This window comes from Monodon monoceros, unplaced genomic scaffold (genome assembly GCF_005190385.1).
Source record: "Monodon monoceros isolate NGI ecotype Baffin Bay Population unplaced genomic scaffold, NGI_Narwhal_1 Super_Scaffold_3, whole genome shotgun sequence".
Classification (NCBI taxonomy): Eukaryota; Metazoa; Chordata; class Mammalia; order Artiodactyla; family Monodontidae; genus Monodon; species Monodon monoceros.
In genome coordinates this window covers 53770441-53797200 of record NW_021703780.1, presented here as the reverse complement: position 1 = coordinate 53797200, position 26760 = coordinate 53770441, and the positions used below count along the sequence as shown (strand labels likewise).

Genomic DNA, 26760 nt, shown 5'->3' with positions numbered 1-26760 from the left:
AGGTACACATTTCAAAAATGTGAAGTCAGTGAACAGATGAGATGAATGTTGCCTGATTTTCAGGACCCCTGTAGTATTCGTGACAAGAAACTACAGTTGGTTCAGTGTTTGCCTACCAAGGTGATGCCAGTTCATCTACAAACACCTGGAACATCTTTTCTGTGCATTATTCATGAAATAGTGCTCAAAAGGGATAACAGTGACACATAAGCCAACATATATTGGAACAGAGAGTGAAGCAAACTGGTGGTAAAAACATGACCTTCCTCCATAAGGTCAAATAGTTTTATTTTGATTAGACACTACAATACAGTATATATCCATTAAAAAAAGAAAACTCTATAGTGTATATAAATTATTCCTTCCATTCATCAATTCTTTTCCATTACAGCTTTGGTACAATGTGATTTCAGTATATAATTTTTAAATACTTTTAGCATCACAAAGTCAACACAAAGTACAAAACTAATAATCCAAATTAGGGATATTATCATCTACACAGTGGTATTCAGTGGTAGGAGAAAATCTTACCTTGATGAATTCATGTCACTAGCTAAGCTAGAAAGGCATACCTAGCAGACATGACGGAAATATGCACCATTAACCAGCTAATGTGTGGATTAGTCTTTGTTTTTTTTTTTGTTTGTTTGTTTTGTTTTTTACAGAATACCAGCAGCAGTCATTTGGGTGTTGAGTGAATACTTAAGTCCTCAGTGAGTTTTCGCACCTTGCTCTTCCTCCCTTAAAGGCCATGAGTAGTATCTGAAGACATGTACCATGGCCAGAGTGCTCAGAACTTGACCTGCCACCCAGCATTGCTCATACTGGCACAGTTGGTCCTGCAGCTGGCTGACATCACGGGGACAGTGCTGGAGGGACAGTGAGCGCCCATCAGCCTAAGGTTGTTCTGAGGGGTCGGCGGTGTGACGTTACAGTACACAGGCATTCCAGTGGCTGGGAGGGACCCTTGGCCTGCCTGGTTAGGTAGCATGATTGGCTGTTGGTATGACTGCTGGGGCAGTCCTTGAGAACCCTGGGTCATTGGCACCTGTAGAAAGACACAAGACAGAAGCCTGTATGAAGAGGTTATTTTGGGGTGTCCCATGAGCTACAGTGGTGTCATCAAAAACAGTCATGCTTTTAGGTTGGAATCCCAGCTCTCCCTTTTATCAGCTGTTTCACATTGGGCAAGTCACTTAACCTCTCTGATTCTCTGAGTCCATCTGCATAATGTAACCTCCTTCAAAGTGCCCCTGAAAGGACTGCTGGGGTGTACAGCTCTTGGGACACATCTGGCTAGAAGTACATGCTCAGGAGATGTTAGTTCTGAGCCTCCTTCCTTCCTCTCTCCTGGCCCTCGAGGGACTGCCATCTGGACCTCCCACTCCGGATTTCTCTCTGTTTTGAAAAGCCATGCTCCCATTCCGGTTTTATGCAAAGTGGTCTGGAGCCATCGATAGTAAAAGGGGATTCTGTCCCAGGAACACCAGCTCAGTCTCAACCTGCAGCTTTAGAGAACATCTCCTTTCCAGTTGGAGGTAGAAACTGATGCAGTGTGAACAAGGATTGTCAGGGCAGGAGGACCGAGGATAAGTTCTCCAGGGCCAGAAGTACCTGATGCAGCTAAATTTAATGATTAAAGTGTTTCACCAACCCTTCACTACCTCCTGCCCCCTGCCAGGGTATTTCAGGATATACATTACAGAAGGGGGCATGACACTTTTTAAATACCCAGTGTGGGTTTAGTCTGGAAAATGCAGCTGTCAGGTCCAATAAATGCCCTTTAAATGAATCTTGAGATGCCATTTTAAAATCCCTTATAAGATAAATTTGTGGTGAAATGAAGTTTCTTTGAGTGTGACCAAAAACAAATGAAAATTTGCTGTGAGGACTTTCTCCCAGTAAGTACAATTTCAACAGAATGCCCGAAGGTCTTCATGAATAGAACTTTAAAGAATTTTCTTCCATGAATACAAAGTCTATATGGAATCACACTTAGCAGGGCATTCAAAAGCCACAGTAGTTACAGAAGTATACATTTCCCATTTTCTGCTTGTCTATTATAATCTTGACTCAAAATCAGCCGTCGGCACTGGCTGGGCCTAGCACCTACCACCCAGCCAACCAGCCGATGTGGGGACATACCCACAGCCTGTACTTAGGCAAGTTCTGCTTTATAAAACACAATTTTCCAAGTTACTGATATGCACCTGATAATTAGACACGGTTGGGTAGGAGAGCATCACGCTTTGCACTGGAGTTCCCTGGTGGCTGCTCATCATGCCCTGACTCTGAGGCGGCTGCTGTACCCCCATGAGGCCTTGGAACCCCTGTTGACCAGACAAGAGCGGCTGGTAACCTGTGAAGAAAGAACACCATTTGAACTGGTTGTACCAAGAAGAACAATGATGATATTGTACGGGATGAGAGCACTTCTTCACCAGGCAACCTGCAGACCTTTCAATCTCTGTATCAGGAGTGTGTATTTCCTAATAACGCATGTTTTGCTTCTTAGGGCGGACAAGGGTATGACTCCAAAAAATTCACTGATACGTCCATCCTCAAGAGTGGTCCAATCAGCAGGTTGTGACAGTGGTAAATTCTTCATGGTGCAAAGACGGAAACCTGTACTGACATCGGTTGGCTGCTGTAAATTAAACCTTTCAGATCTATCTTTTGCTTTGGTTTCAGTGATACTTGGAGAAGTCACACATTATCAAGTTTTTTCCTAGTTAATTTGATTCATTCTCTTACCCTCTCGCTTTTCTGCATCACCTCACTTCACACACAGATCACCAAACAGCCTGTTCACTTAGGATGCATTGTTTCCCACACCCTAGTGAACAAAATGACTCCCTGCTCTACATAATTCAACGTTCATTGACTTAGACAAAAGGTAGCAACAGCAGGTGTGTCATGCTTTTATTCTGTGCCACCACTAGCTCCCAAGAAAACGTTCTGGCAAAACACTGCCATGAGGGATCATGTACATATCACAGATAATGCAGAGTACAACATGGAAAGAAGGTATGTGTTTATGACCTTCTGGATGGGTCAGTTGGTAGGTTTTCTTTTCCTTCTTTTTTAAGTGGACCAGGATTTATTCTAATTATCTTAATCCCTACTACAAGATGTGGTTTAAAATGCATTCTTAAATGAAGGCTGTGAACTGTTCTTACAAATATTGGGAAGAAAGTTGTAATGTAGGTGAAAATGACATGGTGATAGGGAAATAAAACAGATTTACTTCATGCTGTAAAATAAGGTCCTTCCAGAGCTCATACTATTAACTGTGCTGAGTGCCTGGAAATCAGTGGAACTGCTGTCTTAATACAATGCCCTGCGAGAAAGTCTTTACAATCCTAGATTTTCTTAACGCAGACACTGTTTTACAACCAGATTTTAAAAATTGAAACAAAGGGTAAAAGATTCCTAATCAATCCACATTGTTTATAAATAGACCTTGTTTTGAGTGCATGTGAGAGTTTTAGCTGAGAAAGGGTAAAATTACATAAAGACTATAATGTAATTTAAAAATTTTTTTAAAGGGAATTCCTTTATTATTTTTTTATTTTTATTTATTTTTGGCTGTGTTGGGTCTTCGTTTCTGCGCAAGGGCTTTCTCTAGTTGCGGCAAGTGGGGGCCACTCTTCATCGCGGTGCGCGGGCCTCTCACCATCGCGGCCTCTCTTGTTGCGGAGCACAAGGCTCCAGACACGCAGGCTCAGTAGTTGTGGCTCACGGGCCTAGCTGCTCCGCGGCATGTGGGATCTTCCCAGACCAGGGCTCGAACCCGTGTCCCCTGCATCGGCAGGCAGATTCTCAACCACTGCGCCACCAGGGAAGCCCTATAATGTAATTTTAAACAGACAGTACTTCGCTCTCCTTTGCTCTGGAAAAATGTGTTTTCACTCATCTTAGAAATACTGTGGAAACGTGTCTCGCAGATAGTCACTGAGTTAAAGTCTGTTCATCTAAGGAGATGGAGATAAGGTGTGGTCAGCTTGGAACACCTGAGAGAGCAAACTTGGGGATGAGCCGAGTTGGGAGGCCTGGAATTGTGCCTGCATTGATTGGTAAGTGGAGCAGGTGTGTAATCTGGAAAGTCATCCTTTGACCTCCTTTATGTGTCCCATTTTTTTCACGTTCACATTACTCTCCCTACTCCACTGTCATAATGGTTTTCCTTACTAGGGTATTCTACATTCTCGCAAAGACACCACATATTAAGAATGTAAGTAAGGGTCCTGACTACCTTTCCTCCAGTTACATTGTGTTGGGGTAACACAGTCAAAGCCTCCCTTACATACGCTTTGCGGCAGTTTATACAGTATGGAAAAATCATCAGACTTGGGGGACAAGAAATGTGACTTAAGGCCATGTCATGGCCCTTACTACCTCCCAGAATGCCTTATATGCAGGGAGAAATTAAACATTAATTGTAAAAAAACTGTTTTCTATGATTTCCCATTGTCTAGATCTACCACTCTTATTCATATACCCGTTGGCCCTAAAAAAATTCTGTTGCTCTTTTACTATTATTATGACATTACTCCTAGCCACGTCAGATTCACTGTCATATGAATTGTTGTATATGTTAAAAAAAATAACTTGGCATGACTATAGAAAATTTATGACCACAGCCTTCCTTACCATTTCCTAGTTCTACAACAAAGAGCAGTCAATGTGAACACACTTCCAAGTCTGTGTAATGGTGCCTTATTTCTGGCTGAAGATTCAAAGAACAGGTTGAAAATGAGAGAAATGTCTTCTAAAAGTCTGACTTATATTTGGTCTTCTGGTGAAAGCCCAGTTAGCCTCAATGGTCCTGTTGCAGAATACACACGGCTATTATGTAAACAAAAAGAGGAGAGGAAAGGAGGGGAGAGGGGAGGGCAGGAGAGGTCCCGTGGCCTTGCATCTAAAGATGATGTATTTGCTTATTGAATCGTTCCATCCTTTCACCGAGTCATCTTCAAAATGACTCTGTTTCACAGAGTCTGTTCAAAAATAAATTGAGGTGGCCTATGAAAGAGTCATTTATAACATCAGCTCTATAAACCAAAATTGGGGTGAAAGGAAAAATAAGTCTGATGATAACAGAGCTGTTAAGACATACAGAAAACAGAATGTCTTGGTAGAAAGGGGAAGCAACTGTCAAATAATATTCAAGGAGAGAAAAAGAGTGAGGTTGGGTGGCCTCGTCCCAGTAAAGGTGCACGGCCTGGGAGGGTGTGATTCATCTTTGCTGAGCACACAGATGCAGGGACACTGCGATGTCGCCCTCCCCAAGCCCCCTCTGCCTGATGATTTGTGAACTTTAATATTCAGTCATGCATAGCAATGGGCTACCAGCTGTGCACTGGGATTCCCACAGTAAACACACTTAAGGCAAATAAAGATTTATGTGGGGAGCGAATCATGCCATACAATTTCCAAATGAAAACTTAAGTGTAAGGAAAGCCCAATTTATATTCATGAACCCCATTCATTTCTCAATTCGCTCTCCAGGCAAGAAATGTACACCTGGAATGGTTTAATTGGAGGGCTCCATTCCTTTACATGATGCTACAGAAGGTAGGCGGCAGAATGGTCCTTGAGACAGGAGGCTATTTGGAATGTGAATCTGAGCTCCGGTCCAGGAATAGACAAATAGAAATGTGATAGCAGTGACCTAAGCACGAACTAACAGGGTCTACCGGGGACACAGCTCGCCTGAAGGCAGAGGTGGCAACGCTGGCTGGTGGCAACCTGCTTATCTCGTCTATTCAAATGAGAAATGTGTTCCAGTTTGTCAATTCTTAGCTGTGAAATGATCAGTTTTTCACATTTATTGAGGATTAGTCGATAGAATGCATCTGACAAAACAGAAATAGCAAAAGTAACTGCCCTGTAGGCTTGCTATGGTGATCATAAAGACATGAGCTACTGTTATTATTCCTTTTTCAGTTGAGATTAATTCAGTTTTCAAGTCACACGCATCATTTATTTTCTGAAGGTAAAAAGGTTAGGAAAGGACAAATGCCTCTTAGCAAATAAATGAGTACCCTCTACTAAGACGGAGGAGTTATAACATTTAAAATGTCTGGAGCTTACAAATCTGAAAATTTAATATTGTTTTGACTAAAATACAGCAGTTATTGAATACTGTTTGTAGTCAGAGGATAATTCATTAATATTCTGTCAAGGAAACATTTCCCTGGATGTAGCATATTTACGAAGAATCAGAATGTTAATTGGGATTACAATTTAGGAATTATAAATTGCATGATTGTGACTGACACTATTTTAACTCTTATTTGAATACACTGTTACAGAGCCAACATTCTGGAAATGAATGAATGACAAAGCCGTAACCTGTATTTTGAGGGTTTTGATTCCCTGGTTGTTGTTGGTTATAAAGGTTGACGATGAGGAAGGGTGTAGTTAGGAGGGCAAATATCTACAGAGCAAAGTAATTGAGAAGCTACACAGTTCTCATCACCTCCCCAAACCCACCCAAGCAGTGTAATTTTCCTGTTGGGTTTGTTAAGTATTCTTAATATGGTAGAATGCCTTTTCAAATGATTAAAGTTAATAATCTGCTTAACAGAAAATATGACTTATCTTGGATGAACCAACATACACACATTTCTCCAGGTTTCTAAGGAACCAGCTAGCTGATTCTGAATTCAAATTCTGTTCTTTGTACATGGTATTGAGATGGAATTACAGTAGTTCGGTTGTGGCATGGCTGGTGAGGACTATGAAAAAGAAAAAAAGTGCTTATCCAGGGCTGGCTTGTCCCTTTGCTGAATTTTTATAGTTCATGCATTGCACACACCACTGCCTAATATCTGCCCGGTTCGGTTTCTTGGTTTCCTATCAATTCCTCTAAACTTTCATCTTCTTTAAAGATTTTCCATTTTAAAGGAGCTAACAAGCTATATTTGTTGATCACTTACTCCGATCCAAGCAGTAAATTAAGCACTTTTACTTTATTGTCACAAGAACCCCGGGAGGCAGTCAGTGTTATTAAACTCCTTTTGCAAAAGAGACAACTGTGACTTAGATGTAGACATTGTCAGGGTCACACAGCTAGTAGGAGGGAACGCTAGAAATTAAGTTGTGGTTTTCTCACTTGGGCATCCCTGCTTTTACTCCCTAAATTGTAGTACTATTTATTATACATTCTTCCAACTTTCATAGCTTAACGTAAATCCCCTTAGCATGGCAGGTACTCAATGGCTGTTCATTGCATTAATTGTTTTCTCAAGTAAGTAAAGAGGACAAGAGTTATGATCCATAGTCTGTTGAACAAGATCTTGCTGATATCAAAGGAAAAAAATCAAAGGTAAAGCATAATTGCCCGACAAAATCAACTCAGACCATGTAATAACATTTTAAAGGTTTGTTACTCAGATACTGGGACACTAGACAGGCAGTCAGGTTGGAGTAGGGTCAAATGGATTCTAGTCCCTTCATTTACTTAATTAGTTTCTAATCAGTGGAAACTACAGTTTTCAATTACTAAGACCGGTTCAAATAACGCTTCTCCTCACAATCTTTGAAGACTCTGTATATTTACTCTGGATTGTTTTCTCAAAATATAAGGTAAAAATAACTTATTTGCACATTCAGTGTAACATCAGTTCTGTTACTTGACTGCACCAGGCAACTTGCTGCCCCTAGGAAAGTCACTTGACCTTTGGAAACAAAAATAGTATCTGTAGTATTTGAAAGATAAAAGTGGGTAAGAGAGAGACGATACACAGAAACTCTGCGAAACAGCCTAGGCTGTCAGAGAAATCAAAATCCCCCAGGCCACTTAGAGGCGGCTGTACGTTCGGAGTCTATAGACTGCTCTCATCAGTGTTCTAATTCTATGAATACTATGGATCTGTTCCCCAGTTTTACTTCGTTATGAAGGCACTGTCTTTAAGACAGGGGTCCTTTCTGGCCTCATCTACCTACAGCACGTTGGTGCGCAAAGTAGGCTTGAGTAGGGGGAACAGATGTATCCTATGGTATCACGATATCGCTATGGTTTCCTGAAAGAGGAACCACCACCTCATGCTTCAGAAAGTGGATCTGGGGTACCGATAGCCCCTCGCCCACCTCAGGTAGAATGGAAGATGCCCTCGACAGTTCCACTGACGTTGAGGCCTCCCAGAACCGGGGGGTCCTCTGGGACTAAGGAGGCATATGATTTCACTGGCCTTTACAGACACTGTCCCACTCTTACTCCTAGGTGCTGACTCCCTGGTGTGACAGTGTAGGTGAAGGGGGGTCCACTTTGAAAAGCAAGGTGTGTATCTTTTGAAGCGTTTTGCCTCTACGTCAACCTCCCAAATTATGTGACCTGAAATGCCACGTAGGACTTTTAAAACAAGAAAGCCGTACAGACTGCATCCGAAGACACTTGTTTTCAAACGTGTCCAAAAATTAAGATATAGGATAAAAATATCTAGCCTGGACATCATAATAAGATACTGTTTTCTTCTTAATATATGAAGTAAAATAGCATAAAAAAGTCAAAAAGAGAAGTATAAAAAATTGTTTTTTTTTGGGCTCTTGAAGCCCATTATGACTTCTTTCATCTTTGTGTGTCTGCCTGCATCTTATTTACTGGCAGACTCTGCATCCATCCCCTTTCTCTTCCTCACCATTTATTAATTATTCAGTGGTTTCATTCCTGAAAAACAAGATGCAGAATGAGCCATGGGGAGGCTGCATGGGAATAGAGGGAAGCCCAGTCCATCCATATGAACTTGAGGAAAGCTGTCACAGGCCGTAAATGGAACTACACTTCCTGAAGCAGTACCTTTTCTTCCTACTTGGTCTTTTGCTCGTTAGCTTTCCTACTGCACAGAGTGTAATTCTTAAAAGCCTCTTTACTGTCCCCCTTGAATGTCCACGCGTGGGTCAGTTTCTAATGGCCGTACACATCAGATGAACCATCTATTACTGCAGGCTCGGGGCCTCTTCATGTAATTAGACCATCCAGATCCATGTTATCGCAACTACAAAGTTGGTTTTCTTTCTCTCTTTCTTTTTTTTTTTAAATCAGGGCAAACATGAGAGACATTGTTAAGTGACTACAGGAATGGCTCATGCATGGAATTTCAATGAATGCCTCTGAGGGAAGCCGGCATTGAATTCCATTTTAAAAGGACGAGGCTGTCATATTATTGAAGTAATTCTCTGAACTTTCCTGGCCCTGAGTGCTGTGCTGACAGCCAGAGAGCCTCCACAGCCCAGAGGGAGAAAACCTGCATGAGCCTCACAAACGTTTTACTTTATTAATGAGGCCCTGTGGCTTAGAAGATAATACGGCATTCCTGCGTTTCTGCACATCTACCGGTGTTAATTACGGATGTGTTCACACCAGGCTGGGTGACAGCGAACTGTTGCTGAGGCAACTTGGAGGAGTTCTTTCCCCAGACTAAGCTCGGGGCAAAGTCAAGACAAAGATGGGTCTAATCATTCCCCACAGTAGCATTCCCTCTGGTGGATATTTTCACTGACGAATTGCTTTTGATCAGCTGGCTAGAACAGGACAATCGTGAGGTCAAAGGTCATGGGGTCAATACCATTGTGATCATATTACTGTCACTGTCACATAGCTACAGGCTGTAACCTAGCCCTGGCCAACTTTTTTTTTTTTTAAGATTTTTTTTGATGTGAACCATTTTTAAAGTCTTTATTGAATTTGTTACAATATTGCTTCTGGTTTATGTCTTGGTTTTTTGGCAGGGAGACATGTGGGATCTTAGCTCCCCAACCAGGGATCGAACCTGTACCCCCTGCATTGGAAGGCGAAGTCCCAACCACTGGACCATCAGGGAAGTCCCTGGCCAAACTATTTTGAAAGTAAGTTCTATGGTCATAGATTCAATCTGTAGAAACCCACATCAAAACAGAAAAAAACATAAAAAACCAAAAACCACTTACTTTAGAGTCAATCAGAAGTGTTCTGTTTATATAGGAAAGCGTTATACGTTATTTTTCCCAATAGTCAAAGATAACTATCTTCTTTTCTTCAATTCCAGACTGGCAGGGTTCTTAACTAAACTTTATTCTAGTGGTAGATTTAACAATAACATTGTTCCACTGGTAGAGTCTGCTGGGAGGCAAGAGCAATAATCTAGGGCAGAGACAGTAAAGACAGGAACTAAGGCAGAGATGGTAGGATGACAGAGAAGGGACACACTGGGGAAATACTTAGGATGTGAACTGCCAGACACTGGCAGCTAGGAGTTTTAGTGCCATCACATGTTGGACGAGTTTGTACCATAGTCATGAATGTCCGTTGTCCACGTGTCCACTAGAACATGAACTCTCTGATAAACAAAAGCCCTGATTTGTAGTGCTTGCTGATTTCCCTGGTGTAACTATTCCCACTGTGGCCAATTTCAAGCTATAAAGGGCTTAACAATCAGCTGGCAAAATTCCTGATGTTTTGAATGTTGCTCGTGTGGGCCAGAACAAGAGAGCTCTGGTACACCACTGACCTGAATTCAATGTCAAGCAATCCAATTTTCAGTTCATTTAAATTTTGTTCCTTTTATCCTTCCTTCTTCAAACCTATTGACTATTTGTTCTTTGACATTTCTTGTAAGAATGACTGTAAAAGCCATTCATAGGATTTTATGAACATGGAGAAGACAGACACTGGACTGTACATTAGGCTGTACACTGGACGTACACTGGGCTGTACACTGGACTGTACACTGGACGTACACTGGAATGTACCCCGGATGGTACACGACCGTACCCTGGGTGTACACTGGGCTGTACAATGGATGGTACACTGGACATATGCTGGACTGTACACCAGATGTGCACAGATGTGCCCTTGGACTGCACACCAGATGTGCACAGATGTGCACTGGACTATACGCCAGATTGCACTTGGACTGTACACCAGATGTGCCCTTGGACTGCACACGAGATGTACACTGTACACGTGATATGCACTGGACTGTACACGATACACTGTACACTGGAATGTACCCTGGACCGTACACTATACTGTACCCTGGACCGTACACTGTATGTACACTGAGATGTACACTGGGCTGTACAGTGGATGTACACCGAACTGTGAAGAAACTGAAGCACCAGCATGATGTTTTCTGGTACATTGTGGACACACGTCCTTTGAACATATATGCAAAATGCCAAGCTCTAACTGATTTCAGGATTTAGTTTCTTCTGATTTTTCCTTGCAGTCCAGTAGACACATCAGTCCGTTCTCAATCTCAAGATGCCAAAAAAGTTTAAAAGTCAACTTGCTTACATTTTATTACAACCAAAGAGTGAGTGATTCTAAAGTGATTCTAAATTATATAATGTATAGCTCAAAAACAAAAACAAAAAACCCACAACTGAACTTGGTATAAATGTACGTATTCTATCCATAACTAATGTTTTCCAAGGAGAAAATATGGGGATAAACATTTGTAAAGTTCTCATCATAGGGTTCAGGGAACATAACTCCTGATTCCCTTGTTCGCTGTCTCTTTATCAGTTTTCCGACAGATGGCCCCAAAGTAAAGCTGCTGGGCACCAGATGATGTCACAACTCTAAGCAACAATAAAGAGATACTTTCTGTTCATCTGCGTAATCAACACATGACTGTCCTTGTTAACAGCAATAAGAACAATCTTTAATCTCACCATGCGGGGAACTGTTATTTAAAAGTGTTGCTTTTATCTGGGTTGAGACAACAATTAGAAATCCACAGGCTTGTCCACACAAATACAAATGTGCTTATCTTTTTAGCTGGAATCAGAGTATATGGTCCACACTTAAATCCTATTTCACAATAATTAGAGTAAAAGTAAAATTGAAGGACAAATGGTCTTCCACCCAAGGCCTGCAAGAGTAAAACTCACATTTCATCATGGTTAAATGCTTTATAAGCACCCAAATAGAGCATGAGCATTTTAAGATAGTCACAACCTTTGCTGCCTGCTGACTTCAACGTAATGAGAGGATGCAAATACGCCGGGTCTGAGAGAACCAGCGAAGGCCTCAGGTTCTGTCCGTGGCAGGACACCAGGCTGTGCTGAGAGTGTGCTAAACCAGGGCCATCCTTCCCAGCAAGGAGTGTATGCTGCCTTCTTGGAGCTTTGGATTCTCAAGGTTTTTGCCACTTAGTCCTGCCTCATCATCCTGTCTCCATGTTTGAGTGCCTGCTTCCCCGCCCAGCTGGAACTCTTTTCCCTGGTCAGTGGTTCTCAACATTTTCCTGTCTCTGAATAACCTGGTTAAAGTGACCAAGTTAAAACACACATATTGCTGGGCTCCAACCCCCAGAGGTTCTGATTCAGTAGATTTGGATGGGGCCTGAGAATGTGCCTTCCTGACAAGTGCCCATGGGATGCTGATGCCACTGGTCTGGGGACCACACTTTGGGAATCACTGCTGGACCCTGGGTCTCAATAAATACTTGAATTCCTTGAATTCCTATCGTTTAACCCGCTTACTTTTCCCTTCATAGAGTGGGTGATGGAATCTGGCACATCACATCCTGTGGGGGGGGCCATCTCTCCTCTCTGATTTCATTTTCCTTATCTGTAAAATGGGGACCATCCTTTCTCAAGGGGTGTTAGGATGGTCCAAGATGCACCTCTTGTAAGACAAATCCCAGGGACTGAGCACCTGGCAATGACCAAGATATGTGACTGCCCTGCCTCTGCTCTTTTCACTTTCCACCTTGTATGAACTTGAATTAAATTTTATTACTGATTTAGGTCCTGCTTCCCAGGTAGATTATAATCCTCTGGAAGAGGAAGCGTATCTTATACATCTGGGCCTAGCCCCGTATTCTACATTCAGTGTCTCAAGAACATTTTATCAATGATGTTGATAAAAAACCATCCTCATTGCATTCACCCTAAACGACTCTTACCATGCCACATTACAGAAAATAAGCCAACAAACAAAAACGTCAAGGAAAAGAATGAAGAAGCAAATGTACTCAGAAGAGAGAGCCCCCAGCCCTGCCCATGCGTGAGGCAGGGCCAAATGGAAACAATTTATCACCATCACAGTAGAATAAAGACAAAGACGACTGGTCGCCAAATGTTTTCTCTTAGCCCCTTTGCCTCTGGAAAAAAGAAGTTCCTTCCAGCAGCAAATCAAGAGGGCACAGCACAGTTTTCCACTTCCACCTGATGCTAATGGGACAGGCATCGGGAGAGATCCACAAAAGGAAAGGAGAAGATGCGGGAAGGAGCTGAAATAGGGAGTGGGAGAGGGAAGGAAAACCCATTGGAGACCCTGTTTGGCCTTCTCAAACCTATCTGCTAGCACTTGGTGAGGCATCTAGGAAAACAAACCAGATTTCTGTAGCCTCGTGTCTTTGGGACATAACAACTGTGAGTTTGCTAACCCATGGTTATGCTCCCTTGTGACTGTGTCTCAATCTTCGTTTGGCCTAAAAAAAAGGCAAGCAAGAAACCTGGACCTCACCTACTTTCCCTCCTACAGCATACGGCTGGAATTCCTTGCTTTTCTAAATCTCTTCCTGGCCCCCCCGCAAGCCTGAAGTCCTTCAACCTGAGTGGGAACAATGGATCGGAGATCTCCTGGCCCAACAAGCTCTGGGTGGTGAAGCTGGGGTTTAGAGGGCTAAGTAGGCACAGGATCACACGCAGAATTTCTCAGAAACTGGGGACTAAATCCCATTTTCCTGTTAGTCCCTTTGCTAGCATATATGCTATATAGTGCTTCCTCCAAATAAGACAGACTGGACCGCTAGGCATAGTTTTGTTTCCTAGCTACACATGCGTTGGCTCTGTTGCTGTTACCATGTTATTACTAAGAGTTTGGAGAATATAACTTGTGTATGTGAACTGGAGTTCACCAAGCTTGTTTCTAGGAGCTACCAACAGACTTTTCTAAGATAACCCACAGTAGGGCATTAGGGAAAAAGAAAAGAAAAGTTTGGAGATTCAAGGAACATGTCATGAGCTGCAAAACCCAGAGCCAAACCATCTCTTTTGAAACTATCAGCGTGGCTGTATCTCGATGTTCAGGTACAGATATTAGCAGTTATTTTACCAACAGGCAACATTCCCAGGAGGGCATATAGTGGGTTAATACGGACCACGCTTGCATTAACTCAAACCAGGAGAACAAGCATTTGTTCCCCCTTCTTTAGCCAAGCTAATAGTAACCTTTATGGCCTATGCCTTACTGAGTTAAGCACTTGTGAAGCGGGTGCCGTTATGACTCTCATTTTACACAATGAAAATGAAGCACAAGGAATCCAGGTAGATTGTTTAGGGCCATGCAGCCTAGAAGAACCAGAATTAAGTCAGGCGTATCTACTAATTTCTTCCCACCTCCAGCTCAGGGTCCTGGCAGGCAACAGAATTGCACTCCAATGATTCATCTGAAGAGGTGTTTGTTAATAAAGAGAGCATTGCCAAATGAGCGGGCAAGTTACGTGACCAACAGGCGAGCGAGGGGCACCCAGAGCCTAACAACAGGAAGGACCGTTCTCTCCCTTCAGCCTGCAGGTCTCAGGGGAGGAGCCAGTGTTACCAGAAGCCAGTAAGAGCCTAGGGGCCACCTGGAGAACAAACTGCACTGCAAGGGAGGGAGGAGCTGAAGAGACTCTGATCTCCCTCTTCCTCTGCCCTCTGACGCCTTCCATTAGCAAAACCCACCTGGAAGCCACAGGACAAAGGAAGCTAACAGAAGGATGCAGAATGGCTATGTGATGAGAGGAGAAGCAAACGGAATAACCAGCACACCCCTTCCCTTCAAAAAGTACAAGGAGGGCTTCCCTGGTGGCGCAGTGGTTGAGAGTCCGCCTGCCGAAGCAGGGGGCGCGGGTTCATGCCCCGGTCCGGGAAGATCCCACGTGCCGCGGAGTGGCTGGGCCCGTGAGCCATGGCCGCTGAGCCTGCGCGTCCGGAGCCTGTGCTCCGCGACGGGAGAGGCCACAACAGTGAGAGGCCCGCGTACCGCAAAAAAAAAAAAAAAAAAGTACAAGGAATACACTCCTATGTCAAGCGGTATTCCCCAAGCCACTGCGCCAACCTGATCAAATGAAGATTTTAAGGAGAGGTGGATGATAATTTTAGCAGAGTACTGTCTCTTGGTTTTATAGATGGGTTTTTTTCCCCTCAGAAATTATCTTTTTTTAACACCTGATGATGTGTCAGACTATGCACTTAGCATGACTGCTTCAGCAATTAAGTAAATGTTAATTCTCAAATTTAGATGTCATTGGCTATTAGGGCAGAATATTTGACTCTCAGCCCTAATGCTTGCCTTTCCATTTTGAGGAAATGGCATTGTTTGTAGGAAACTGATAATAACTTAGGAAGTACTATTAAGTTATGTTACTGTTTCAATATCCTGTAGGGTAGAGAAAAAAAGTTAAATTATGATTCAACTCACTCAAGCAGTACTACTCATTTTGTTGAATTTGACATTTTCCTTTGCTGGCTGCAGAACCAGATGGCTGAGATCAAATGGATAACAATGGGCAAAGGATATTTCGGGATAAAATGAAAAAGAAAAAAGGAGGGTCTAGTTTATTTCCACAATGACCTTAACTGATCTCCGCATTCCCCAAGCATATTTGGCTTAGAAAATGTTCTGCTATATATTAGTCTCAAGTTTAATACATTTAGCCATAATTGTTTCAGATATTTAAAGGAATTATCAGCAAGATGAAATACTGTAAAAGAATACTTAAATGAGACTTCAACTTAGCCTTCTGGTGTTAAATCTAAGTTTCTGCTTCCTAATAGAAAAATCACAGGCTCCGTAATCAGACAGACAAGAGGCTGATTGCTAAGCCTTCCACCCACTGGCTCCGTGACTGGGAAGTTATCTATTATCCTTGAGCTTTGTCTTGCTTGCCTATTAATTTCCAACTTCCCAGGGCTTTTATGAAGATCAAGTAGATATGAGTCACACGTCTTCAGACACGGCATTGACTACATGGTAATTGGCATTTGTCTCCACCAAATGATGCTATGTAAAGTGAAAGTATTTTCACTCCCTGCAGAATTGTACCTTACATGAAGAACAAACTGGGTGTTGATAGTACCAGGAAGGACTCCAAATGCCAAAAAAAGTTCCTGGAATTGCCCCATCTAGCTCACAATGTTCAGGCTTCACTACCCCAAATTTCCTATGAGCCAAGACACAGTCACCTGGACATGACCATGGGCGCTGCAATGAATGTGCTCTTCTGACCTGGGTTTATGAGGAAAGTGTAATCTCTAGTAGCAAAAAGCAGCAGAGGGCTTCCCTGGTGGTGCAGTGGTTGGGAGGGTCCCACATGCCACGGAGCGGCTGGGCCCGTGAGCCATGGCCGCTCAGCCTGCACGTCTGGAGCCTGTGCTCCTCAGCGGGAGAGGCCACAGCAGTGAGAGGCCTGCGTACCGCAAAAACAAAACAACAAAACAAACAAACAAAACGCAGCAGAAGCAGCTCTGAACGTGAAGGTAGGCAAAGCACTCAGTATAGCAGGGAGTGGAAGAGGCAAGCTAATCATACCTGGGGAGGCTGTGTGCAGGTGGGAATCATTTGCCAAGGCCTGTGCGTCCAGACTCCAAGCACTGGCGCAGCACTGATTTCTAGGCTGTAACTTTAAGACAGCCAGGGTGCTGTCTATCCTTTGTTTAGAGGCTCTGCTCCATGTTTATCACCAAAGACTCAGAGAAATGTGAGGCTTCCTTTTGTTCCCATATAAGAAACAGACCAAGTTTCCCTCTTCTCTTGTGTCCTAATCTAAAGCTGTCTCAGAGCAAAAGAAGACTGGGGGAAATCTGGGTTCAAGCACGTGCCTTTCCATCTTTTTTTTTGGTGACCTAATTAATGAATGGAGCCCCCTCTCATCACATCAAAGATAAGATACAAAGCGTCAACCCCTCCTCTGCTTCCCCTGGCCAGCTGCTCTCACTGTGGGCCCATCTCCTAACTCCTTAGACTATTACGATACTTCCCAGCACCAAGAACCCCTGAGATCATTGCAGAGGGACAGAGAATCTTCCACTTTAGGAATATTTCTAACCTAACCATTCTGTGCTATTTTTTATGCAAGATGATTAAGCAAGCAGTTTTTAGGAAAAAAGTATATTTTCAATGAATATATTATTGATTATACTACAGTATTCTTTCAAATGCAATATTTAATAATATTCATGATATATCTGGACCAATTTTACTTCTTCCCATTTAACAAATGACACGTGATGTTTCATTTGTTTTCTATTTAACTATGTGAGGGAAAAAAAATCATGATTTGTGAATAAATATCTTTCAAAATGTTCAGCTTGGGGACCAATGAATACTAAAATGGGCATTTAAGTTAAAGGCATGTTAAAGCGCCAAAATAGATTTTTAAAATGCTTTTTGACTTGATGTTTCGAAATGTTACAGTTTATGCAAACTACAGGCCAATATCACTGATGAACACAAATGCAAAAATCCTCAACAAAATACTAGCAAACAGAATCCAACAGCATATTAAAAGGATCATACACCATGATCAAGTGGGGTTTATTCCAGGAATGCAAGGATTCTTCAATATATATAAATCAATCAACGTGATACACCACATTAACAAATTGAAGGAGGAAAACCACATGATCATCTCAATAGATGCAGAGAAAGCTTTCGACAAAATTCAACACCCATTTATGATAAAAACCCTGCAGAAAGTAGGCAGAGAGGGAACTTTCCTCAACATAATAAAGGCCATATATGAAAAACCCACAGCCAACATGGTCCTCAGTGGTGAAAAACTGAAACCATTTCCACTAAATTCAGGAACAAGACAAGGCTGCCCACTCTCACCACTATTATTCAACATAGTTTTGGAAGTTTTAGCTACAGCAATCAGAGAAGAAAAAGAAATAAAAGGAATCCAAATCGGAAAAGAAGTAAAGCTGTCACTGTTTGCAGATGACATGATACTATACATAGAGAATCCCAAAGATGCTACCAGAAAACTACTAGAGCTAATCAATGAATTTGGTAAAGTAGCAGGATACAAAATGAATGCACAGAAATCTCTCTCTGCCATTCCTATACACTAATGATGAAAAATCTGAAAGTGAAATTAAGAAAACACTCCCATTTATCATTGCAACAAAAAGAATAAAATATCTAGGAATAAACCTACCTAAGGAGACAAAAGACCTGTATGCAGAAAATTATAAGACACTGATGAAAGAAATTAAAGATGATACAAATAGATGCAGAGATATACCATGCTCTTGGATTGGAAGAATCAACATTCTGAAAATGACTCTACTACCCAAAGCAATCTACAGATTCAATGCAATCCCTATCAAACTACCACTGGCATTTTTCACAGAACTAGAACAAAGAATTTCACAATTTGTATGGAAACAAAAGACCCCGATTAGCCAAAGCAATCTTGAGAACGAAAAACGGAGCTGGAGGAATCAGGCTCCCTGACTTCAGACTATACTACAAAGCTACAGTAATCAAGACAGTATGGTACTGGCACAAAAACAGAAAGATAGATCAATGGAACAGGATAGAAAGCCCAGAGATAAACCCATGCACATATGGTCACCTTATCTTTGATAAAGGAGGCAAGAATATACAGTAGAGAAAAGACAGCCTCTTTAATAAGTGGTGCTGGGAAAACTGGACAGGTACATGTAAAAGTATGAGATTAGAACACTCCCTAACACCATACACAAAAATAAGCTCAAAATGGATTAAAGACCTAAATGTAAGGCCAGAAATTATCAAAGTCTTAGAGGAAAACATAGGCAGAACACTCTATGACATAAATCACAGCAAGATCCTTTTTGACACACCTCCTAGAGAAATGGAAATAAAAACAGAAATAAACAAATGAGACCTCGTGAAACTTAAAAGCTTTTGCACAGCAAAGGAAACCATAAACAAGACGAAAAGACAACCCTCAGAATGGGAGAAAATATTTGCAAATGAAGCAACTGACAAAGGATTAATCTCCAAAATATACAAGCAGCTTATGCAGCTCAATATCAAAAAACAAACAAACAACCCAATCCAACACTGGGCGGAATACCTAAATAGACATTTCTCCAAAGAAGATATACAGATTGCCAACAAACACATGAAAGGATGCTCAACATCATTAATCATTAGAGAAATGCAAATCAAAACCACAATGACATATCACCTCACACTGATCAGAAGGGCTGTCATCAAAACATCTACAAACAATAAATGCTGGAGAGGGTGTGGAGAAGAGAGAACCCTCTTGCACTGTTGGTGGGAATGTAAATTGATACAGCCACTATGGAGAAGAGTATGGAGGTTCCTTAAAAAACTAAAAATAGAACTACCATACGACCCAGCAATCCCACTACTGGGCATATACCCTGAGAAAACCATAATTCAAAAAGAGTCATGTAGCACAATGTTCATTGCAGCTCTATTTACAATAGGCACGACATGGAAGCAACCTAAGTGTCCATCATCGGATGAATGGATAAAGAAGATGCGGCACATATATACAATGGAATATTACTCAGCCATAAAAGGAAACGAAATTGAGTTATTTGTAGTGAGGTGGATGGTCCTAGAGTCTGTCATACAGAGTGAAGTAAGTCAGAAAGAGAAAAACAAATACCGTATGCTAACACATATATATGGAATCTAAGAAAGAAATAAAAAAGGATCATGAGGAAACTAGGAGTAAGATGGGAATAAAGACAGAGACCTACTAGAGAATGGACTTGAGGATATGGGGAGGGGGAAGGGTAAGCTGGGACAAAGTGAGAGAGTGGCATGGACATATATATACTACCAAACGTAAAATAGATAGCTAGTGGGAAGCAGCCGCATAGCACAGGGAGATCAGCTCGGTGCTCTGTGACCACCTAGAGGGGTGGGATAGGGAGGGTGGGAGGGAGACGCAAGAGGGAAGACATATGGAGATATATGTATATGTATAGCTGATTCACTTTGTTATAAAGCAGAATCTAACACACCATTGTAAAGCAATTATACTCCAATGAAGATGTTAAAAGAAATCAACTGACTGGTTTTGATAATTTTTGTGTTTTGTTTCTAATTGATGAGATAAAAGGATTCCCGCTGCTCGCTGCAAGCCCTTATCCACAAAAAACACATTGTGGATTATAGACAGCCTTTATTCTTCCCAAACAAAAACCCAAATTAGATATAAATGTCATTATTTCCCTCTCTTAGAATTTGGCATGTATTTATTTATTTCTAATCATCAGTTTTTATTTTATACATATTGTCCAAAGGGGCACAAAATTAAGATTAAAATCTAACTCCCTCACTTCTAAAACTTTTTTTTTTTTTAGTAACCGAGCAAATACTGCATTTACATATAAGGTGACCACATGTGTCTACTAATGCCAGTTACTCTAGTGTAATTATTAATAGCCTTCCTTTTCACTCTCAAATCAGTATGGGTTCAGATGAGAAATTTTGCAGTTACTATATATAGGTATATACATACACTGTACACATTTACACACATATATACATATATATGTGTCTGCATGTGTATGAATATGCGTATATGTATACATAAATATATTTTTTTAGGAATTGAGTGAAGATTTTTATGATATGAATTTAGAGAAATGTCACTCTTTTTGTGCTCCGCATTTCTTGCATTGCAACATTGGCTGTTCTCTCTCTTCCTGTTCTGTTATGCATATAAGCTAAACAATGTATAGTTTCAAACTGAAACTATTTAAATCAGTTTGGCAGATAACTAACTGGGTTCAAAACAGTGCCAAAAAGAATGAGTGACTGAGTCATGGCAGCTCTCTCATCTGAGCTCTCCTCCCACTCAGAGCGCATCTGCTGAATTCCTTTTGTTGGGGGGAGGGTGGGAGATGGGGGATGCTTATAATAATTTGATGTATTAATCTCCTTCAGATTGACATATTTGCTGTTTTTAACAGCAGAAACTTCCAGAAGCCCTAATGTCGACAGTTTGGGAACTGCTGCTTCATTTCCTCACTAACCTTTGAAAGGGAGGCAACAAAACAATAGGCACCACTGGGAAGTTTATCGATCAAGGGCACTGACATTTAACAGTTACCGAGGATTATGGATCACACTGGTAATTTACTGAGAGTCTTGAACCCGTTTTCTAGTCAGTTTTACCTGGGCACATACAAAAAACACTTTACATAAAATTCCACTGGTTTCAGGAACTCCGGAAACCCAGTCACAAAACCCAGAATTTAAAACTCCTGATCTAGTGGGAGAAATGAGCAATTCTCATTCTTTATCATTCAAATATAACAAACATGATTCAAAGCAGTCAACTTCTCAATACACTCTTCCAGCAAGATCCTAACTATTAAAAAGGAGTGGAAGATAGGAGTGGAAGAGGGGGCTTGAGGAATTCACAAGAAATAAATCTGCATTGATGAAGAGCAATTCAGTGTCTTAGACAAGTTCAGGCACCTATGACTAATCCAAGAGAGATTACCAACAGATGTAGGACGCTCCACCCTCCTACACTGGTGGTGGGAATGTAAATTGGTGCAGCTACTACGGAAAACAGTATGGAGGTTCCTTAAAAAACTGAAAATAGACCTACCCTATGATCAGGCAATCCCATTCCTGAGCATATATCTGGACAAAACTATAATTTGAAAAGATACACACACCCCAATGTTCACAGCAGCACTATTTACAATAGCCAAGACATGGAAGCAACCTAAATGTCCATCGACAGATGAATGGGTGAAGAAGATGTGGTACATACGCACAATGGAATACTACTCAGCCATAAAAAGAATGAAATAACGCCATTTGCAGCAACATGAACGCACCTATAGATCATCATACTAAGGGAAGTAAGTCAGAAAGAGAAAGACAATTACCATATGATTATCACTTATTTGTGGAATCTAAAATACTACACAAATGCACATATCTAGGAAACAGAAACAGACTCACAGACATAGAGAATAGACTTGTGGTTGCCAAGGGGGAAAAGGGGAGTGGGGGGAAGAATTGGGAGTTTGGGATTAGCAGATGCAAACTAGTATATATAGAATGGATAAACAAGGTCCTACTGTGTAGTACAGGGAACTCTATATTCAAGATCCTGTGATAAACCACAATGGAAAAGAATATGAAAAAGAATATATATATATATAAAAAACTGAATTACTTTGCTGTACAGCAGAAATTAACACAACATTGTAAATCAACTGCAATAAAATAAAAAATAAATAAAATGTTTCTCATTATATTTCCAGCCATGTTTTTAAAAAAATTGCTTGTCCTTAGGGAAATCCTTTCTAATCTGTTATTAAATCGGTAAGTACATTTTGGGGGGACATTCTCCATCCTACCTCAGCCACATTAAAATAAAAACGCCCTGCTGGGCTGTTAGGCTTTTGTACCTCCCCATCAATAAAACTGTCTACCAGCAAAGGCAGGACACAGACACCATCTTCCAAAAGTGTTCGATTGAAATGGAGTGGGCAGAACCTCTCCCAAAAACATGCGCTTAGCTGACAGTGTGTCTTCATAATGCTGCCAGGGAACACAAGGCTACAAATGTCCATATTTAAATAGATGTAGCCAAAGACGCAGCCAACCATGATAATTAGTTTCATTATTAACTCACCAAAAAAACACATAGAGCTGTTTCTCTTGAGAATAAAATTTTAATTAAGGAGAGTTGGTGTTTCAGCAAGTGAGAGCCCCTGGAAAGCTTATATGATGAAATTTCATGACTGATAACTCCTGAGCAGCCTAGCATTACTAACAAGATCATGATGAAGGACACAGTTGAGCAGTTTAAAAATAGATGATTACAACTGCTTTCCTTAGGTGTGAAAGAACCGCTATTTGATATCTAATACCCAGGACCACACACCTAATGATATCTCAGTGGATACAAACATCTCATCCGAAGACCAGTAAAAACATTTCTTTGGGAGAAAGCAAAGATGATTACTGTTCTATTTTGTAGGCACAGCTGTCAAATCACAGGAGGCAGTATATATTACAGTAAAGACCCAGCCTTGGGTGACAGACTCCTTGTGTCTCCTAGGGCAGTTACTTCCCCTTTCCAAACCTCTATTTCCATCATCTGGAAAGCGGGGGAGGTGACACAATTGATGACATCAATCTCATAGGATTGGAGTGAGGATTAAGTAGTAATACACCCCTAAGCACACTGTCTGGCATATAGAGAGAAAACAGTCAAGTTGCTTTAATTTATAACTTTAAAAATGATGTGAAGTTAGAAATTCACTTGCTGCCAAGAGTACGCCACCCCCCAGGGTTTGCCCAAAAGGCATCATACTCTAATAAGATGCTTTACCCTCAAGATGATATACTTTCTACTTATTTTTTGAGACACAGTTTCGAGTCCCTGAATAAAAAGAAACTCAAGGCTTATGCTGAAGATATGGCTAAGAAAGCTGTCTTTTAAAAGTATAAAATCCTTTCTTTCTCATTTCCATAAAAAGTAAAATATCTGTGAGGAACAGTGGCTGTAAGCAAAAATAATTGTAATCTAGTGCGAGGCTTTGTTACAGAGGCGCCCTTCCAGAAAGAAGAGCAGCTGAGCCAGGTTCCAGCTCGCACCCTGCACTGCAAGGCTGAACTCAATCAATGCATTAACCCAGCCGAAGCCTGTGCAGCTGTTCTCGGGTATCCAAAGCCCTTTAATTTATCTGCAGCTAAGAAATCTGTGATCACCACACAGATGATTGCCCAAAATAAAGTAGAATAAAAAAAAGAGGAGGATTATATCTAGTAGAGGTAAATCCACTGGACTGGAAAGAAAACAGGCTGGCTTTGAGAAAGGCAAGACTGAAATGTGCTGGTGAGCCTGAGACTGTAGGAACCACCCAGGAGGCCACGGCCTCGCGTCTGGATGCAGAAAACATCCTGATCTCTGAAACAAGGTTAGCTGTGCTGATCACTGACCAGTTGTATGGAAACCTGAACTTCAGCTCTCGACTTTTACTCCATTGTATGGCTCTGAGCAAGTGACTTAACCACCCTTGGCCTTGGTTTCCTCACCATGAATATGACTGTCAAGCTAGGGCCCTGAGCTAAACTGGATCTGTTTAAGAGCTCTTCTAACATTCTAATATTTAAACAGGATTGCTTTATGGAAGACTTAGTAAATAAGCATTCTGTCACCAACTTTTGAAGCTCTGGAAGATGTTTCCTATTTAAATACCCTTTCTTTTTATCCCACTTCCAGGAATAGCTGATATGGACATTGGATACTTCAACAGATGCCTCCAAATGCTTCAAATTCAACTTGCCAAATTCATCAAAGGTTCCATTTCTCACTGGGTGCAATAACCAGCTGCAACCAAAATTAGGACTTTAATGGATTCAGAGAAGAGCTACATTTGCTACTTGAAAAGATAATATTGAACCTGAACCAAATCTGATACTAGGTTTGTTTACAAAAATTTTTTTTGCCTAATGTGAGTTGGGTTTTCATGGAGTCTGTTAAGGTCGGTCTGTTCAGATCAGTTTATATCAGTATTTTGGGGGAGAAAATAAACAGACCAAGAAATCCTTTTTGATTTGAATACAGTCCAAAAGGCCTTTAAAAATATTTTGCTAATGTATATGACTATGCAATGATTTTAAGAGTCACTTTTCTTCCTCTTGACTGAAGTCCCCTTAAGAGACTGCTTCTATGTTATCATTTGTCTTTGTTACATGGCTCCCACTTTGCTTACCCCATACTCTCCATGCAGTAACAATTCCTGCACACAGCAGATGCTTTAATAAATGTATTGTTATCGTTAAGTGAAAGTTGATAGATAAAACAGCATTAAGCCTTGATGTTACGTAACCTTCCACCCAGACATCTTGTTTCGAAAGGGTAGAACCCAGAGGCCAACAAGTAAAACAGGTGACGACGGACACCAACGTGCATGTGGGCAAGGAGACTGGGAAACACTGTGGTCCTTAGCTCTTCTGACTTCCCACCTGGCTAAGTGTGACTCTAGCTCCAAGGCACAGGCAGTTTCCAACAAAAGTAAGAGAAAAGAAATTCTCTCCCAGTGGAAGGTCAGGTCACACACAGATGAACACCGAGGCTTTGGGCAGAGCACGTAACTCACCACACCCCATAGGTGAAGAATGAGAGTGCTGGACGATTCTTCCAGTTCCAACAATTCAGGACCTTCATGTTTTGTCAATATTGACAGACACTCTCCTGCTCTCTTTGAAAACCCTGGGTCTTTATTGATGATTAATTCTATTTGCCACACCACACAACCATCTGCTGACTGAAATAATATATTACAGCAGTGATTCCTCCACATAACCTTCCCATTGTCAAGTAAATTACATGAATGACACAAACAGCCTATTAGGGAATAAAGAATCATGGCATGGGAAGACCCAGCAGTCTACTGTTTGTGATGTTAACATTTTATGTTTAATTCTTCTGCAGGCTATCTACCAGGCTCAAAAATGATGTGGCATCAAGGGAAGTTGGTAGAGTCACTGCCCACCTGTGAAAACTCATAATCAAATAGTTCGCGTTCCGAGGGCTGGGGCCATTCTTTAAGAATCTTCTAAAACCGTGGCAAGAACTGTTTCACCACAAACAGTCAATGCTGTTTGTGGTAAAAAGAACCACACGCTACTTCCTAATGCTCTGTCCCCAAGTCATGGAGATGAAAGGCCACCATTCCAACAGTAGAGGCAGCTTGAGCTATAAAAACATGACTCCCAAGACTCAGAACCAGTTTATTAATCTTACTAACATACACCCTTAAAGAAACTACTGTTGGTAAAACCCAGCCACTCTTTCCTACACCAAGCTGGTGAAAAGAAAAGAAACGAGTAAAAGGAGTGATCTGAGACACCCAGAAGACTAAGGGCATTCCTTCTTGAAGAGAATTTAGAAGGCCAATTTGGGGCTAGGCTGAGAAGAACATCATATAAAACAGGTTTGGTTCTAATCCCAGAGACAACAAAAAAGAAGTACATTTCGGATGACCATTTGGCAGTTAATGAATGCTGCGGTTGAGAAGCTTTCCAGCTGCCTTTATGTTTACACGGGTGCAATGGGTTCCATGAACTGTGACAACACCGCAAATTTAAGTAGTGAGTCCCCTGGACTGTGAAACCTCTCCTGAGTGGTTTCCATACCACCACACTCCTGCAGAGTTGTACAATTATTATTTTTGCAGTTTGGGGGAAACTTTTGTGAGTTTTTAAACCAAATTACCACATGTTTTTCCAAGCAATACCTCTACTCCCATGATGTTTCCATATCAATTGCCTTTCCTGTTGCTTGGCAAGGCAGGGTTGCTTTGGCTACAGGAATGTATACTTTTCTAGGCAGGCGCAAAGAAAATTTGCCCCAAATGATCAATCAAAGGGGTCTGGGTTGATGGACAGAGATTGTCTTGGCACAATCAGCCTAAAACTACCAAGAAAAAAACCTGTAATTTGATAAATTATTACCCGTTGCAATGAGGGAGGCCACACAACAGAGGAACTTTAGGGTGTCTTACCAACAAAGGACATAGGAAAATATAGGTCTCATAGGGAGTTTAGACAGCATTTAAGTGAAGCAGTTTTAATCGGTTTAAAACAAAGCAGAGCTGTGTAAGGAGTTAACATCCCCCTCTCTGGACTGCACGCACAGTGGACCTAGGGTCCTATCTCCTTTCTCTTAACCACAAGGTTAGATGTGAAATGCTGTGTCCAGAAGCGTCTGTCTGAACCCCTGCACATGGGTTGTAAATCAAGGCTGCTTCTCTATGTTACAG

General features: G+C 41.4%; 1 protein-coding gene across 1 annotated transcript in view; it reads right to left on the bottom strand.

Annotated features, from left to right (window-relative positions):
- Nucleotides 1–252: 252 nt before the first annotated feature.
- Nucleotides 253–26760, bottom strand: part of ARPP21 (cAMP regulated phosphoprotein 21) — a 118492-nt gene continuing 91984 nt past the window's right edge. Inside the window, exons 19-20 of the mRNA XM_029242664.1 lie at nt 2211–2359; nt 253–1048 (exon numbers count right to left, since the gene is read on the bottom strand). Of these exons, the coding sequence (XP_029098497.1) occupies nt 791–1048; nt 2211–2359 (407 nt within the window). The 3' untranslated portion in view covers nt 253–790. The remainder of the gene's footprint in view (nt 1049–2210; nt 2360–26760) is intronic.